The sequence below is a fragment of the Magnolia sinica genome, chromosome 1, assembly GCF_029962835.1.
Source record: "Magnolia sinica isolate HGM2019 chromosome 1, MsV1, whole genome shotgun sequence".
NCBI lineage: Eukaryota > Viridiplantae > Streptophyta > Magnoliopsida > Magnoliales > Magnoliaceae > Magnolia > Magnolia sinica.
This window is the reverse complement of record NC_080573.1, coordinates 49,381,679-49,400,763: the sequence shown is the minus strand read 5'-3', so window position 1 is coordinate 49,400,763 and position 19,085 is coordinate 49,381,679. Positions and strand designations below refer to the sequence as shown.

Below are 19,085 nucleotides of genomic sequence, written 5' to 3'. Positions count from 1 at the left end.
TCAGAGACTTGATCCTAACATCTTAGAGCGGATCAGGAGTTTTGCTTCGCCAGTGGCGAAACCTTCGCAGCCGGCGAGAGTTGATGGGGACATCATGCGCACGCGCACACCCCCCACCCTACGCACGTACTCAAGGAAGAGGAAGGCCCCACTATCGATCTGGATCAACGACAACATATATGGAGGACCTTTTAGTTAGAGGGTTATGCTATGGAGCATTGGAGTGGACCCGATCATCATGTAGATTCCACCATTGGATCTCATGATCGTGGCCCACTACCCAAGATGTTCTAGGATTTTGAGTTTTGGTTATTATCATTATTAGAAACATCATGAACGGTTTTGATTGCATAGATTAGTTATTATTTTTGTTACTTCATCTCTAAGTATTAGTATGCGCACTCGCGGCTTTTGGGGTTTAGGGTTTTCTTATAAATAGGCAACCCCATGTAAGTATTTTTTATTGAAGTTTATGAATAAAATCTTGCGTTTTTTCTTCTTCTCTACCCCTCTGAGTTGAAGAAGCTAATTGAGTGATAAACTCTCCCTTTCCTCGAAGGGCTAAGCCACAACCATCCCAAATCGTCCCACCTCCTACTCTCCACTTCCATCATCTTCCACAGCCCTCCCATCATTAGTTTCACCTTTGTTTTATGCCCAAGTTTTCCTCCACAGCAGATTTTCAGATTCTGGCTCACCAGAGCGGCTAAAACTTCAGCGAAGCACCACGCACACACCGGGCAGCGGATCGACACAAAAATTGGTGTGAGAGTGGGCCTCCCCTGGCCGACCAAACCCTAGGAGTCATTTTCCGATTCCGTGGGCCCCACACACGTGCGGACAGGGACTCACGAACGAACTCCTAGGTCAGATTGCTATCTGCATGTGTGAATCGTCTCAGGTTATGGATTTATTCTCTTTTTCTCCTCTCTCGCCTTAAATCTTCAACCCTAACCCTAGATAATCCCAAATTCCAAGTATTTTCAACTTTTGCAAACCCTAGATTTTCTACCAAATTGAAACATGGTGAATCTCTTGAATTGGGGAACAATCCTTTGCAAGATTGGATGAATCTTACATTCCTTTGGGTATTGTTTGGTTTATAATTTTATTTGATCCAGCCCTAAACTTGTGTAGGCTTGGACCCCCATAGATTCCCCTTGTTGAATGTTTGATCGTATGTGGGACGTGGAATTTTGTGATTGTTTAAAACTAGTATGATGTAAAGCTTGAAATCTCGCATGTCATATTTAATTTCATATCCTGCATCACATTTGCAGCCCTAGAACATAGATCATGAAAAAGAAAGAAGAATCCAGCAACAAAACCCACAAAATAAGAGACTACGACGCCCATCTCTCACAAAGGGATGTCGTACTACCCCCAAACCTTAACGAAACTTCATGATTTTTTTTTCCTGGTGATTGCTCTTGATCAATTGTACCTACCCCTTAAAGAACTGCTCAAAAACCCTTCAAAAAAATGCTACAGAAGAATAAAAGAAATCTGGACTTTTCCTATTTTTTCTTCATTTCCTACAAAAACACTACAAAAACCACTCCAAGCTATGCAGAAAACTCTTCATTATTCCTCTAAAATCCAAATCTAACAAATCCCAAACTTCTGCTTCAAAAACAACTTCATGTTCTTACACTGCTAACGTCATGTGCATACGGACAACATCATCAGTGGGCCCCACTGCCGCAAGTTGCAGTCAGGTCCCAGATCGGATGCTCTAATACCAGGTAAGAAAAATAAATAGATAAGAGAGGGAGAGGAACGGCTATATCTACATATATATATATTACTCGAAGGGAAAAGTTGCAGTACTCTGTTGGGTATATAATAAACATACACATGCACGCGCACAAATATACATATACTTCCACACGATCAACATTGGAAACATCTTAACATCTTTTTCCAATTTATAAAGAAAAATGCGCTAGTAATCAAGGTATTCCATAACGGTAATGGTGGCTGTTACGGCCACCACCTTTGCCTTTATGATATAGGTCATAATGGCCGTTGCAGTCTCTTTTTTATTGAAAAAAAAAAAAAAAAACTCAAACAACTTATATCTACCCTATAACGGACTGTTATATCCTTTAGGGGGTCATAATGCCGGTTATGGGTCATTTTTTTCCATAATGACCATTATGACCCCATGGGATAATGTGTTGTTCATACAAATATGCAATTTGAATATGCTTGGTTTATTCGTTTTTCTAACCAATTCTTTGCCTCTATTCCCAACTGGTTTTTTTTCATTGGGGGAAAATTATGGTGCAATACCTACTATTCTTCAAGATCAAGTCAATGAAATTTATTCTAGCTTTCCTTTTAATAAATCTTGTCCAACTAAGTTTAAAATTTTACTCTTCTTTTCCAAATTCGGTGTTCCCTGGATCCTCAAATAGGATCTATCCATCTCCAATTCTTTCCCACTTTGTCAACAAATTTTCTGCTGATGGGACATGTATTATTATAATCATGTGCTCTCTTCAAAATCTCTTGCTCCCAACCTCTCAATCCATAAAAGTTATTTCCAAATTTAAAGAATTCCTTCGAGATCAAATTCTCCTCAAGTCCCCTTCTCTATCCAAGGAAGAAGTCAATTTAAAAATAAATGGAGCAATTTTGTCCTTAGACAAAAATTCCTCCTCTCCTTTTCCATCTACCTCATATTTCGCTAATGAAGGCAATTGCTACTGTATTCCCCTCAGTTCACTACTTCCTTCCTCTCCTTTGTTAATCTCCTCAATGCTTCAAGGTTGTGACATGGAAGACAAATTATAGGCAAATCCAGGAAGTGTCCATCAGCCAAAGCTTCTTCAACTTTATCAGAAAAACTAGAGCATCTTCAACTTCATCAAAAAAGCCAGAGCATCTTCAACTTATCAGAAAGCCAGAGAATCTCTTTTCGAATTTCATTGCTTCTCATGTTCGAGCCCAGACTTCATCCTCTTTGAGCACCACCTCTCATGCTCGAGCCCCGGACTTCATCCTCTTTAAGTGCCACTCCAGTTCTCCCATCAAAATGGGATCATAGCAACAGTGGAGGCATTGAGTTTCTTTTGTGGGTGTATGCAGCAGTATTCTAGCATTGGGTGATATTTGTTAAAGCATTCATCATGTTAGTGCTTTAACAGATATGGGGAGCACAAGAGATGATGGTAGTCCTACATAAATTGGAGGAACTTGCCTTAAAAACCATCATAAAAGCCAACTCTTTCACTCGATCTCAAAGTATTCAAAAACAGTTACATAATGTAACAATAATGGTAGGAACCAGTATGCGCTACGCGGCCATGACAGCCGTTATGAAAAAATGGCTTGTAACAGAAAAAAAAAAAAAGGATACAAATTTTTTTTCTTTTTCTAAAGGCTATAAGGGCCTGTTACGGGGGTCATAAAAGTTGTTATGGCCCATATCGTAATAGGAATTACAGTGACCGTTACGGCCACCATTACTATTATTGAATACCTTGCTCGTTCTTGTCTAGCCTAAACCCAAGATAGGTTTAATTTCTAGCCCAGAACTGTGCCAAAGCACCTTAATATGTATCTGAGATTCAGCATTTGCCCCTTGTTGGCCTAAAAAAATGACCATGTCATCGGCAAATTGCAAGTGAGATAGCTAGAGATCAATTTGGTTGACTTCAAAGCCGTAGATTAAGCCTTCCTCCCTTGCCTTGTCTAGCAATTTGCTTAAAGCCTCTGTTATCATAATTTTAAATATAAATAAATAAATTTTAAAAAGAAGAAGAAAGGATAGGAACAATAGTTCCACCTACCTAATCCCTCTCGAGCCTCCACAATAAACCCTTGGGACCATATGGAGAGAAGACCCCATATCAATCCTTTCCACATGACAATTTAGTGCCATGTGGTCAACCACGTGACATTAAACCAATCTAGCACATTCATGAATCCATCTGCGCCACTAGACCCCAAAAGTCATCCTCCAAAGCATATAACTAGAAAATCCCAATCCACATTATCATAAGTTTCCTCAAAATCGATTTGGAGGATTTTGTTGATTATTATTGTTATTATTGAAAGATAAGTATGGGATCAAACCCCAAGGTCAGGTATTCAAGCCCATACTTGCTTTTCAAATAGAAAAAAGTTCACTTCAAATTGATTTTGAATAAAATTCCCGACTTACCACTTATGTGTCTAGAGTTGACACAATCATGGGCAATAAGAGTCCCGTCAAAAATCGACTTCCTATAAACTACAATATGCTCCCAAGCCTTTTTTTTCTTTTTCTTTTTCCTTTTAGCAATAAAATCCTCCTGAGCCTTTACGCTAGCACTTTGGCAAAGATATTCTATAAGGCATCTAGTAGGCTGATAGATCATGTTGAAGTAGACAGCCTTCAGTGTACTTGCGTTGTACAACTTAAAGAGTTGTCTTAGAGATATCTGAGAGGATATCATTGGATCGTTTAGGATCCTTGGAGAAGGAGATGGACTCCAACATCTTCCTAAGCCTCTTTTTTTTAGCAATAACATCCTCCTGAGCCTTTATGCTAGCACTTCGGCTAAGATGTTCTACAAGGCACCTATTAGGTTGATAGATCATGTTAGAGTGGACAGCCTTCAGTGTTCTTGTGTTATACCATACTTAAGGAGTTATCTTAGAGATATATTAAGAGGATATTATCAGATCTCTTAGAATGCTTAGATTTTATTGTATCTTAATGTAATGCTTGTCTCTGTTGTATGTTCAAGAATATAAATAGAAGAACGGAAATATAGAGAGGATCATTAAGCTCTCTTCTCCTCTCCTATTTCCATTCCCCTTTCTTTTCTTTCATATATTCTTCCTGAACTACATGGTATCAAAGATGTGTTTATGCGTCCCTTTCCTCCTCCCCTGTTATCTTTTCCCCCTCCTTTCCTTCCATATCCCCTTTGCACTTTTTTTAATCTTATTTTGAGTATCCATGGGCCCCTTTAGGTTCTCCATTGGGGTCGTTTTATGATGATTAGAGGGAGTAGATCAAGGTATTCTGTAACGATAAAGATGGTTGTAACGGCCACCACTATTACCTTTACGATACAGGCTGTAACAATCACTATGGCCGTTACGGTCCCTTTTTTTATTGGAAAAAAAAAACTGCCGAAAAACCTTTATTGGGCCCATTATGGACATCACAAGGCCATTATGGCCGTTACGGGTCTTTTTTTCATAAGAGCTGCTACGACCGTTATAACTCCATAACGTGTAACGGTTGCCACTGTTACCTTTACGTAACGGCCATTACAGCACAACGAGTAGATAACCCATCATCATCATAGGAGTATCCCCATCATTGTCATGTCTCACCGCAAGTGCATCAATGCACCTGTAGCTCTCCACGCTTATCAATAGGGCCCTACATCACAATTGGACAGCACGGTAGGTGAAGCACACCCTCCAGTCATCGCAGCAGGCCTGACCATTCCACTGGTTCATCCAGCATGACAGTACAGCTTACAAACCTATCCAGAAGATCCAGGAAGGCATACCAGATTCTCCACCGAGACAGGCCAGCCCCACTAGATGGACCAGCAGGTCCAGCTAATCCTCCATATCAACCGAAAGGCCTAGCCAGCCCAACCAGTCCATCCAGTTAGTCCGGCCACCCTCCCCAGACAGACCAACAGATCAAGCCAGTCCTCCAGATCGACTGGAAGACCATGCCAGCCCCTCCGGTCCATTGAGAAGGCTCAGCAGGACCATCTGCTGAGAAGGATCAACACCTCAGGTCAAATTAATTATGTTTATTATTTTTTTATGATGGATGAACATTTGGGTGTCAAGCAAACGGTCCAAATTGCAATAGGAGAAAATTATCATCCCAGAGTTATGATCACTACAGTTAAATTGGATGGTACAAATTGTTTAGAACGGTCCCTGTCCCCAGAAATGTTCATAGGGACCCAAAAGAAGCTAGTACACATCACTAGAAACAAGATTAAAGAAACAGATAAAATTCATTAATAGAGTAAGAGGTTGTCTTCAAGAATAAAAGAATATATTGGAAAAAGGTATTATTTTTTTATATATAGCATTTTTATCGGTAATAATAACTTGATTATACTAGGGTAAGACATTTTCAAATACAAAAAGCTGATCAATAGAATCCTTAGATTGCTGGTTAACTAATAAAGCATCCTGCAAGATCTGGCATTCTGGCTAAAGAAATCGTATAGGCCCCGAAAACTCCAACGTGTCCTCAATAATAAAAGTTTATCTCTATGGACCCAAACTCCTCATCATTCCCATAAAGAGAATCCCTTTAGACAACGACCTTAGCCAACAAATATTTATGAAACGTCTTAGCCCTTATAAGAGTGCATAGGCTTGGGCTTCATCTGAACCTCTGAAAGAAAGGGAATTGGTAAACATGTAAGAGCAAAAAAAATATATACCATCAAAGTTTGAACACTAGGCATCGTTCATGGACAAAAATGCATTTCATTATTTTAGAGCCTGTTCTGGTGTACCCGAGTTAGGAATAGTTTCATCATTTCTGATTTACTCAGCTCGCAAACCAAGAAAATTGGCCTCTGCAGCGCTGCCACATCCAAGCAATTTCATTTTTCCACCTTAATTACCAGCAGGACACCAAAAAGATAAATTGCTTAATCTCTCTCATGGGCAATCTGATGCCAATGAAATCATTTATTGGGAAATGGTGGCCACATCAAACGAGCACTTAACTCTCTTTAATATTATCTTCCTGCAATCACTCATCACATTAGATACTCAGCTTTTAGTGGTGGTATAAGCAACACTTTCCCTCATTCATGAGTATTGTCAAAACTTTAGTCAACTAACTCTTAGAATTTCAATAATTGAGAGGAACTCCACAAATCATGGAGAACTTAACAAAATTTCAGAGGCAGATTGTTTTTAAAAGTAAAGAGGAAGTAGAAGCAGACCAAGCAGTCACAGGGAACCTACATATTGAGTGACAAACCTGAAGAATGGAATCCACTTCACGAATATGTGAAAGAAATTTATTCCCCAAGCCCTACAATACAAAGAGAAAGATGATCATAAGCTAACATTCAGAAAGGTATGTGCAATGGAATTAGGAACATAATGTGTATAGTAACCTTGAAAATGATTTTGGCAACCACAGAATTAAACAATAACAAGCTGGAGGTATCAACTTATTTCTTAACAATAAACCATCCTTCAGTATCATACATCAATTTGCATGGACATGGATGATACAAGTATTGGAACCTAAGACCAGTACAGAATCTCAGATTCACCAAACCCAAAAAAAGAAGATTGTATGGATTCGGTAGTACATTTTATCTATAGGAATTGTGGATAAGATAATATGTTTTATTTAATTTTCAAAAAATGTATACAAACAAGGACCCTTTTAGTAGAGCATAGTATAGTACCTCATTACGAATTTGCCTTTTTCAGTAAGGACTAAGGAGTTATATGATGCTTGGATTATTTTTTATCGACGGTTATGCCATAATGATTGAGGTGTAGATTTACCATTCAAATAGAGAGAGAGAGAGAGAGAGAGAGAGAGAGAGAGAGAGATTGAGGTGATCATGATGGGGACATCAGAGGACCTACTCAGGTGTACAAAAAACGGAGACGACCACCCACATCAGCGCAGCTTTCTTTGTGGATGAGAGGAGCTCTATATGGGGCCCACCGGGCCATTTTGAAGACCCACATGCATTGGACGTGCATCACAAAAACCCCACTTTGAGGTGATGCATGTGGGCTACTTAGGAGACCATTTGAGTCATAGGATTTATATTTCGTGTCGATTCGACCGTTGGATCTTGTCGATCAGGCCATCGGGCTGCCAGATCTTTCTGATCTGGGCCTCTTGGACTTTGATCTTGCTTTCTTTATATTTTTTGTTGTTTTTAGAAGTTATTTGATGGTTGAAATTGATAATAAATATTTTAGTTTTCTTATTTTAGATGATGAGCCACTTCACTTAAGTGGGTGGCATAGTTGTAATTATACTGAATTTTTAATTATAAAAGCACAAGGGTATAGTTCCAACCCTAGTGGAGATTTAAGAAGGAAAAGAGAGAGAGAGAGAGAGAGAGAGAGAAGCTCTCTTGTGTGAAGGAATTTTCCTCATTTTCTAGGGTTTTTTGAGAAACTCTTCCTTCCAATTAAATTATGGAAGGGTAGAAGCTTGTTTGGTGGTACAATCCCCAAGGTACATCCTTCCTCTCTATCTTCTTCGAAAGGTACTCTTCTTTTTCTTTTCTTATCTTCATTTTTGTCATTCCATTACAACCTTATAAACCCCAGATCTTCAATTTTCTATTTTTCCCAATTTCTAAATTATTAATAATAATAATAATAATAATAATAAATTAATTCCAAAATCCCCAATTCCCATGAACCCTAATTTTTCAAATTTCATATTTTCCTCTTCCTAACCCTAATCATAAAACCTACAAATATGTCCCTTGAATGTAGAATGTGTCTATGCTAAATTGGAAGTTCTAGCATTCTATCGGGCTTAGTTTTAATTGATTTATGTGATTTCTTAGCATGCAGGCATGTGATTTAGATTAAATCAGATTTTATTTCTTATTGTTTACTCTTAATTACTTGATGGGTTAGCATCTTTTGTTAATTGAATTACTTTATGGACTCTTTCATAATCTTCACATTGCATGCTAGCATTAAATCATATATCCTGAATCAAATCATTTATAATTATATCATATGTATCGTAATAGTGTGAACGAACACAAACCTTTATATGCGTATCATACAGGTTCCTTGATTCAACACAATTTGAAAGAATTGAACTAGCATTGAATAAATTGAATATGTATCCCTCATCGATGATCCAATGCTCCACTTGTCGCAAAAATAAATAAATAATTAATTAATTAATTAACAAAAAAATATTGATGATCTCTCTTCTTGTAACAGGAAATATAGCAAAATAAATGGAAAAGGGATAAACATGTAGAACTACACCACCAAGAAAAGCCTATGGAGTCACGCCAAAGGGACCTACTAACCTAGTCATCTAGAGGCATCGCACCACCAGACTGTTTTGACAACAGCCGAAATATCAGCCAATGTCTCAATTTTCCCACATGTGTTATACAATATCTTCTTGGAATAGGCACTTTACAAAATATTGACAATAATATTGTTGACATCTGCTGACATATAGCAATATTTGCAATATTCTCAATATTTCCCACAATATCTGTGATATCCCCTACAATATTTGTGACATGTCCATGGCCATGCCACCTTGGACCTAGAGTTCAATCTTTGTTCTATAGGAGGGTTTTCTTCCTCTTGTTTATAGTTGAATAAACTAGAAGAATGCTGGAAATTAATTTGATCCCTTTTCAGCAAGGGTGTTGGTCATTACATTTACCCTCCTCCCGACATGGGCAAACAAAATGTTTGTCCTTGACGCTAAATATTGTTGCCTCCATGTGGATTTAAGACTAAGGTATAATTTATATTCTTTTTTGTGTTTTCTTTTTTATGGTTTGTGCTTCATTACTTGTATTGTATGACATTTGAATGATATGAACTCATCTGGAAATAATCGCATCATTTATGGCCAACAACACATTGTTTTGTTCCCTAAACAATGGAAAACTATTAATCATAGCTTTTTGTAATGTTTTGAGTTATAAGTGTGTAATCACGTGCCTTTTAATCTCTCTTGAAGTTTCACTAAAAATTCAACAATTTTCCTAAAATTTTACACAAACTGTTATACTTTGTGATATCTGCGATGTTTCCCGAAATATTCCTCGATATTTCCTATTCTTGAAGGTGCGACACCAAGTGTAATATCATACTTAAAACATTGCCAATAGATTGTAGAAGAATCACACTCCTACACTAGATCCCATAACACAAACTAAAATATAGCTCTTATTCAATTAATATTCAAGTATCAAGCATTGTTTCCTATGTATAGCACAATAGGCTTAGTTATAGGCTCCAATCCCTCCTTAGAAGCACCTAGAAAAAAGCATCTAGAATATATTTGTTCTAATCTCCTATTAGCCCCATATAATTTTCTTTAAATGGTCCAATTACATCCTTCCAATTGCTGATAAGAAAGAAACTAACATCAAACAAGGAAACCTAAATAAAGAGTTCCAATCTATCTGGAGTCCAAATCTCCTCATACATGAAATGTATAGAATACTTGGGCATGTTCGGTTTACGTGTAGAATCTATAGATCCTTATCAATGGTATAGTTGAACTAGTTGACCGCAAATCCAATTGGTTGGTGAGTTGGGCCACCAGATTGGATAAGAGGCTCCACATATCAATTGGTGTGGTAGATTGGACGAGAACAACCATCCAGGCCCTTGATTTGGTCAAAACAATCAATCAACCTAACATATACCTTTGATGTGGCCCAAAACTTCCATCTAGACAGTTGTATAGTCCAAATCTTTAAAATGAATGCTTGGATAGTGATGTAAGCCTATGGCCCACCATAAGGCCCAACATGTGCTGATTTTAGGATGTTTGTTGCAAGATTTGGGGCCTAAATGTCAAAGATTACATTCATCATTTGCAGAAGATAGGGGACTGATGTGGAAGATATGATTGAAGATTTTGGGAGTTTTAGTATATTTGTTTTCACTATTTTAGGCTAAATCTTTGTTGGGGAAATTTTTATTATCTTAAATATATTATAGACTAATTTCAAACCAATCTAATAGTTGAGGGATTTTCATTAAAGATTCACAAAGGCTGACTCTATGAGGGGGGAGAGGGGGTAGGAGGTAGGCATTGCACATTTTTTGAGTCGTGAGTTTTCTTAAGTATTATAAGAGAAGAAGTTTGATTACCAATGAAGTTATTTCTCCCTCTCTACTCAAATTATTTTGACGAGTGTATACTCTTGACCATTCTTTGCGATTCAGGTGTCAAGATCCCATTGACTCAATAACCGGGTTGCATCATTTTGATACCAGAGTGGGTGATCGTTGGGTGTTTTCAACTCTACATCATCTCCTAATGACTTTGAAGGGGGTGACACGAAGAGTTTGTGCAACCTAGTTGATTCACGCACTCATAGAGCAAGAAGATCAACTCTCCCATACAGTAAGCAATTTCATTAATCAAGTCAGAAAGCTCCGATGAGGAGAGAATCTGGATACCGAAGTTGAAGCAAGTGGACACGTAGGGGAAGGCCCCTACTAAAGTCCTAACTAACAACAAGCAGCCCCTGCTTGAGAAAACACCAATGATCGAATTCTTCAATTGTTAGAACATGACAGAGAGCCTAGGATTAAGGTAGCAATTCCGGAATTCCATGATCGTTTACATTTTAAGCACTTTATCGATTAGCTACGCAAAGTGAAAAAGATGTTCTAGTAAAAGGAAACCATAGAAAATCAGAAGGTTAAATTAGTACCAATTAAGTTTTCTGGTCATGTGATAGCATAGTGGGACGATCTCCAAGATGAATGAATCTATAAAGGTATAGTGTAACGTCTCGGAAAAATCCGTACAAAGACCCGAGTATCACCTCAGGCAGAAATCACTCAGGACCAAATCCTTTAAGAAATTAGACGAGAATTAGCTAGTGCTACACTAGAGTACCTGTAAAAGTAGCACTAATCACTTTAAATATGATCTGCAGGACCCAAAACGTGTAGAATCGTTAACGCTACATTACCTTAAAACTTATGATCCATCTCAAAACCCAGTTGCTCTTGGGAGCACTTTGAAACTCCGTATCAGACCTGAACCGCACGTCGAAAGTCCAACTACCGCGAAACTAGACGGTTATGACCGCATTTCTGGACTTGACAACCACCTCGGAAATCAAGTCCTAATTGTATCCAGAAACGCACAACTTGAGCCCGGAGCGAAGTGTGTGAGAAACGCGAATATCTTTAGAAAATGAACTGAAACTTAAGTGAATTGAGTCATTCACTTAAACTGAAACTAGTCCGCCACGGTCGATCTGTAAATCCGATCGGACTGAAAACTCAGCTTGACCTAGATTCAATGTCAGGGAGCTTAAGTACGACCGCACGCAGAAAAGAGGCCTCCAGAGCAGCTCCGTTGGACTGAAACAGACGCCCTTTGGATATAACCTAAGTATAACTTGGCCCTGGGGCCATTTCCATCAGTCCTGGGCCTATATAAGGGTCTTAAACCCTCTCTCCCTTTACATACGAATTTCTAACCCTAGGTGAGAGAAGAGAAAAGAAAGAGAAGGAAAGAGAGAGAAAGTGAGAGAGAGAGAGAGAGTTGGCATTTGTTCCGGGGATTCAATCCCGCCGCTCCACGTGTTTAACCACCCTTCTCGTGTCGCTATTCCGACGATTCCGATTCCATTCTTAGGTAAGAAAACCTAACCCTAATCTGTTTTAAGGTTTCCAATAGTGTAAATGGTAGAATAGCTAACATATTCCCTATTATAGGTTGTTGTGGTGCCGTAGACAAAGACTTAGCTTTTAAACTGAGTTCGTTACGAGTCTACCGGCGAAAGGTGCGGACTATAAATGTTTAGGTTATGGTTTTCAAGGCTTTCAATGTTAGTCAATGATTTATAACTGACTTGAATGATACCACATGCTTAGATGCGATGTTTCCCGCACTTTACACATATATATGATCTATGTTGAAAATAGTGAAATCCATGTGTTTGTTGATATGCTTGAATGAATATGGAATTATGATTCGTGCTTGCCATGATTATTGATTGTAAATGTATGATCGTTGTATACGTGGCATCTCCTTGTGAAAGGATTTGTTATAATATGTGTTTTAACTAAGTTATTACATGTATGTAATATGTGTAGTTTAAGTGTTTGATAGAATGCCTCAATGAGGAACTACTTGTTAAAAAACATGTGATGAGGGTGTTGAGATAGGATTCTCAATTCCCTTAACCATGGTTATAGTCTTCCTTTATGTATCCTATACACTACTACGTGCTTTATGGTTGAAATGCCTATGTACGCTAATATGCACACTATGTGTTCGTTGAAATGCTCAAATGAGACTTATATTTAAGTTGGTTGCTACATGTTGTTTTGGACTAGCACATACGTATTCCTATTGTATTTGGAGTGTGTTTAGGACTATGGTATAGTCCAGGCAATCGGTAACAGGTCCTGGATTGGTGACTGAGGTTGTTTCGCCACACCAGACGTGTTCGATGAATTCAAGCCGTACTTGGGTTGTCGACAGTGGTTAGGCCACACGGAGTGCTTACGCACTCCATGTCGATCGGCTCAACGTACGCTCGTACTAGTCGAGCTCGTCAAGTAACCCGATTGACCCGATGTATGTTCACCATGTATAGACGCTACTGCTTGAACCTAAGGTACCAAACTCACCAGTGAAAACTCCGTTAACCTTGGTACCTTGATCCGCTAAGACTCATGAGCCGGACATGGTGGTATGGGACACCGTGGTCGAGCTGTCGGCCTACGCTAGGGCGACGAGCCTCCCCATAGTGACCAGTGAACAACACCGCCTCGTGAGCCGAATACGGTGGTATGGAACACTGTATTCGAGCTGTCGGCCTACACTGATCAGGTGACGAGCCTTTTGTAGTGACCTCGAGCATACTCTGAGACTGCGTTGAGGCGACGAGCCTTTCTGTAGCAACTAGAGTATAAACTAGGCCTACACAGATCAGGTGACGAGCCCTTTGTAGTGACCTATAACCACAACATCGTATGAGATGTACTAGGACTGACGACCCTATGATGGATCATTGTTCGGGAAATGATATAAGGGAGGTACCTTAGCTTCCCAATCCTGCTGTATGAAAAGGTCTAATAAGAACTCGGTAATCATGTTCATGCACCGCATTGCATGTGCCTTTGGCGTTGGAGTTGAGCACTGTGGAAGGGATGCATGTCGCGACCATGAGATGAAGTTCGCAGAGGGAGTGTAGGCGAGGGCATACATCATTAATACATAACATCCTTGCATTAACCAGAGTACTTAGGAATGCTTGTTGTATTGCTTTATCATTACTGCTTGACTGAATTGATAACATGTTAACCTTTGCTTTATAGCTCCACTGAGTTGATCACTCACTCCCACGTTCTGGGACGGTGTTGTACACACCAACCAGACTCTGTCTTAGCTGCAGGTGGTGGCGATGCCTACGAGGCGGAGCCAGACTTCGAGGATGACGAGGAGGCATTCTCCTACATGCAGTTATCGGGCGGGTTCATGTGAGTCGTGTCCTGATCGCCGGGGCTACAGGGACACTGACTAGATGCCCTTACACTGTTATTCTGTATTTTGGAGCACACATGTATATTCATTTTGTACATTTTGGGAGTATACATGTATATATTTAACCTGGTAACATGATCACACTTCGGAGACCTACTACAGTTCATATATCTTATACATGTATTACAGTCTTCCGCTTGCAAAACTCACTTGTCTCTGGAGTATGATATGCTGTTTTGGTATAATCTCATTCATGTTTAATGCACTAATACGGACAAAATTTAATCATCATTATCTATGTTGCATAAGTGATGTGTTGGAACTTGGGGAGTTGGGCCTATGCTTGACCCCCGATTTTCAGGGCGTTACATATAGAAAAAGTAAATTATTAGAAAAAGATGAAAAACAAGTTAAAATAGAAGTTTCTGCCATTTTGTTGGTTAAAATGGAAGTAAATTTTGAGGAAAGGATAAAAAAAGGTCATGCCCATGACCTCTATCAAAAATGTCATAACAAGAAAACAAATCGATGAATGAATTCACCAAGGAATTCCACACCTTGACATCACAGGCAACGTTTCGTGAGTATGAAGACCAAACGATTTGAAGATACCGTAATGATCTTAACCCAAACATTAAAAAAAAATAATAATAAATAAATAAATAATAAAAATGAATTACCTTTCAAAGATGTATTTAAGATGTCTAATACATACATACTTGCATTAGAAGCCAAGGAGATAATTAATTGAGCACTTGGGAGAGAATTTGGTGGCTCACAAGGACCATCCTCAACAATGGGGCAGCATGTAACTTCCTACATAAGGCGACCACAGGGACTCCCACAAGTCAAGGGACGATGAGCCAACATAAGTCGATGGATGATGTGTCATAAATGTTTGGACGATTTGCAAATTCAAAGAGGAAGAACCCATAATTAGTTTTTTCTAAATGTTCATTTTTTGCTTGGGGACTGCCTCGAAAAAGCAAAGAACTTTGTGTAAGCTATCAAGCTAGGTCTAATCAGCTTCACAAAATAACAAGGTATCATCGGCAAAGTAAAGGTGGATCTTTATAAGAGATTTAAGTTATGGATCTTCTCTTCAACCTTAAAATTCTAGAGCTTTTTCTTACAATTTCTTACTTCTTAATTGGCAGGACACCAAATTGATCTATAACTTGTCTGAAATGCTTTTATGGATGGTAGTGATCATGTTAACCTATACTCTTTTGTCACATATCTAAGAGTCTTGAATTCAAAGTTTTGCTCTGTATGTATTTGTTTGTTGTTTTTCTAGGGTTTCACTATGTGATTTTAAACTCAAGAGTTTCTTTTATTCTTCATATACTAATGAAAAACTTATTAAAAGATTATTTTTGAAGGCCTCAATAGGAATTTCCACGTTATGACTTTGACTTTAAAACATGGGTGTTTATGCTTTATGGTCACCATTATTTTGAAGTCATCGAGTTGGTGGCAATACTTCGGGTTTATGTTGATTTGTTAATTATATGATGGTTTGCCTCCAAAAATTACTCCCATAAGAGTTCATCCTAACTTTCTTATTGTGGCCGTATTGCACATTTTCCACAAAATGATCGATTCAAATCTTCGAAAAACTCAGCACATGGATGCCAATGGAAGGACACTTCATAGATTGACATATGCAAAACGAACTCATAAGTTCGAATGTGGGGTAATGCAGGTATTTGGTCAAGTCAAAGGGGTAATATGGTTACTCTTTAATTTGTAGTCAATTTTTTCAAGTTAAAGCATAGGTATGACTTCGTCAAACCTTTAAAGAAATGAAATGACCATATTTAGCTAGATTTTTATTAAAATAATGTCAAGCAATGTCTTGTAATAATATATTCAACACTTACCTACAAATTATGTGGAATAATAAAATAATAAATATTTGATCATATATCCTATTTTTCAGATTTTATGAATATTATTTCAGATTTTTTCTATATTTTGTGTAAAAGATAAAATCCTATGATTTTACTTTTTTCAATTTATGATTTGCGATTTCAATCCTCCTGTGATTTTACGATCCAATTTGACTTTCAAAACATTGCTTGGGTTACCATTTACTAGCACTGAAAAATGGGCTAAAGGCTAAAGCTCATACATTCCACCATCCAACTTCTCCATTTTTATCCCAAAGCCCATCCTCATTAGCATTAAGTTAACAAAATACCAATTTACATGGTCAACAATGCTTGTCAGTTGTCACATTGCTGCATGTTGTATCTTTGCAACTTGAAACCTGAATCTTATGAGCTAAACAATGAAATGATATTCGTCATTACCTCTCCTTGACTGGCTCCTTTCACAAGCCCAGCAATATCTACAAATTCTATAGATGCTGGGACCGCTCGTTGAGATTTGCTGAGATCAGAAAGCACATTCAAGCGTGGATCTGGAACTGCAACAATCCCAACATTGGGCTCTATCGTGCAAAAGGGAAAATTTGCAGCTTGCGCTTTTCCATTCTCAACCTACAAGAAATAAAATGCTTTATGCCAATGATCTCTTTATTCTGTAGTTAGGAAGCAAGCACCAATCATGAAGAAGTTAGTTAAGAGGCAAAAGTACTAGGAAACTACAATGAATTGATAGCAATGACAGTCCAGAAGATTTTGATGCAGTTGGATGCTCAATTGAACTGGATTGCGATGGTTTGATTAAATATAGAGGAAAGATATCAAAATGGAAGAATCACAATTTTAATTCATAATCGTGGCCAATCAGTGTCCGTAGTATGGTGTCCTTACATGTATGATACCACACTATGAACGGTCGCGGATTGCGTCCTACCCACGCCCGTCTCTAGCCACGAACGGGCAGTTCTGTGGGCAGGCCCACCGTGATGTATATGTTTATCCACACTGTCCATCCCTTCTGCCAAATCATTTTAAGGTATGTGCACAAAAATGAGGCAGATCCAATGCTCAAGTGGACCACACCAAAGATGACTCTTGCATTTAATGCTTTGTGCATTTAATGCAACCCAAGCTTATTATTTGGTGTGGTCCACTTGAGTGTTGGATCTGCCTCATTTTTGTGCACATAATTTGAAATGATTTGAGAGAAGGGATGGATGCTGTGGATAAACAGATATATCATGGTGGGCCCACCCACAGAATTGCCCGTTTGTGGCTAGAGATGGGCGGGGGTAGGATGCAATCCGCATCCACTACGAGCATGGGGGTCTAAAAGCACATAATGTTGACTCAAGGAAACATAAGAGAAACATGGGCAAAATAATGGAATTTTTCAATGATATTTCAGGAGATGCTAAAATACACATATTTGCATGTCTAAGAATTAAATAATAGCGACAAAGATGCATATTTGCATATTTAGGAATCAAATAATAAGTTTTCCTTTAGAGGGGCCTAAAAGCATGTATTGTTGACTCAAGGAAACACTGGGGAAACATGGGGAAAATAATGGATCCATCCATTCACGCACGCGCGCTCGCGCGCACACACATGTATGATCCATGCATGCATACATAAAAACACACGTGTATGATACACACACACAACCATCCATCCATCCATGCATCCATCGATCCATCCATCCATCCATCCATGCATGCATGCAAATACACACATACAAACATGCATTTCATCGTACAACCATGCACCCATTAAATAAATTGACATGTAAATTTTTTTAATAAACAGATTTTTGGCAATATCGATACATTAACGATATATTGGCCATATTATCAAAATATCGCCGATACATTGGCGATACAAGCAACACCTAGAATTTATACTCCAAAATATTGGTGATACAAGCGACACCTAGAATTTACATGGTCGAAAATATTGGTGATACATTGGCAATATCGATACATAGGCAATACTTCGTGTTCTATCGCCATTACCTAGAATTTCCGATACTACCAGTGTTATCAATATAGCTAAGCTAGAGATACGGATAATATCAGAGATATTATCAATATATCGGGGATACTCCGAACAATGTGGCCAATCCATAATTGGAAGTTGTGTTCCGATTTGTGGAGAGAGATTTTATTGTGTATGCATGTGCATGTGAATCTTGTTTATATATATCCATGAGTACCATTCTAAACTCCTTTATTAGTCATAAAGTGTGTGTGTGTGTGTGTTACCCCTTCCGATACTAACACCTAAGACTCTTGTCCCTCACATTTGCTCTTCTTCCCTTCTCTCCTTCCTTTCCTCTTCTCCTTTTCTCTTTTCCAACTTCTGCTACTTAGTATCAAAACCTCCTCACAACAGGGAGAAGCTTTCTCCTCGAGACCACTGCTAACATCAACACACCATGCGGTTGATGTCAGCACCTGCATGTAGAGGGGTCCCCTTAGTGGAAAAATGTACTACATTAATAGAGAACATTGCTTGAGGTGATTTGTGGTGATTTTTCGAGAATTTTTAGTTTTTAGAGTGTCTTTCTAGAATTAGAGGAATGGTCTGACTATACCGGGTTTTTTTTTTTTCATTGTGCCGTTCAAGGGGCCTTCTCGAGGAGGTCATTGGTTGTCATGTTTGACACATATACTTATTTCGGATCTCCCGGAAGTGAAACCGCGGTGATTCGTGGAGATTTGAAGCTTTGGTGATGATTTGTTGAGTTCCAGCTAGCTCTAAAAGGGGTTGTGTGCAATGTTGGGGCTGTTTTTCCCCCTTTTTTTTGGAATTGGTGGTATGTTATAGCATGGTGAGGAAGCAGTGAAGTGGTTTGACCCTTTGTGAGACCCCTTGCTATTAGATTGTGCCCTGCTTAGGGGTATGATAGCTCACAGTTGTTTCTTGAAGTTATTATCCCATGATAGGATGTGTAGATTCTCATTTCGGAGCCACAAGGT

The 19,085-nt window shown here is 38.6% G+C and overlaps 1 protein-coding gene across 8 annotated transcripts in view; it reads right to left on the bottom strand.

Annotated features, from left to right (window-relative positions):
* Positions 1-19,085, bottom strand: part of LOC131248570 (uncharacterized) — a 74,307-nt gene that overhangs the window by 50,540 nt on the left and 4,682 nt on the right. For all 8 annotated transcript variants that reach the window (XR_009172304.1, XR_009172297.1, XR_009172306.1 and 5 more), the window contains exons 2-3: positions 16,531-16,719; positions 6,977-7,030 (exon numbers count right to left, since the gene is read on the bottom strand). Coding sequence is in view for 4 of the 8 variants with exons in the window: in XM_058248943.1 (XP_058104926.1) it covers positions 6,977-7,030; positions 16,531-16,719 (243 nt within the window). In the remaining 4 variants the exon portion in view is untranslated. The remainder of the gene's footprint in view (positions 1-6,976; positions 7,031-16,530; positions 16,720-19,085) is intronic.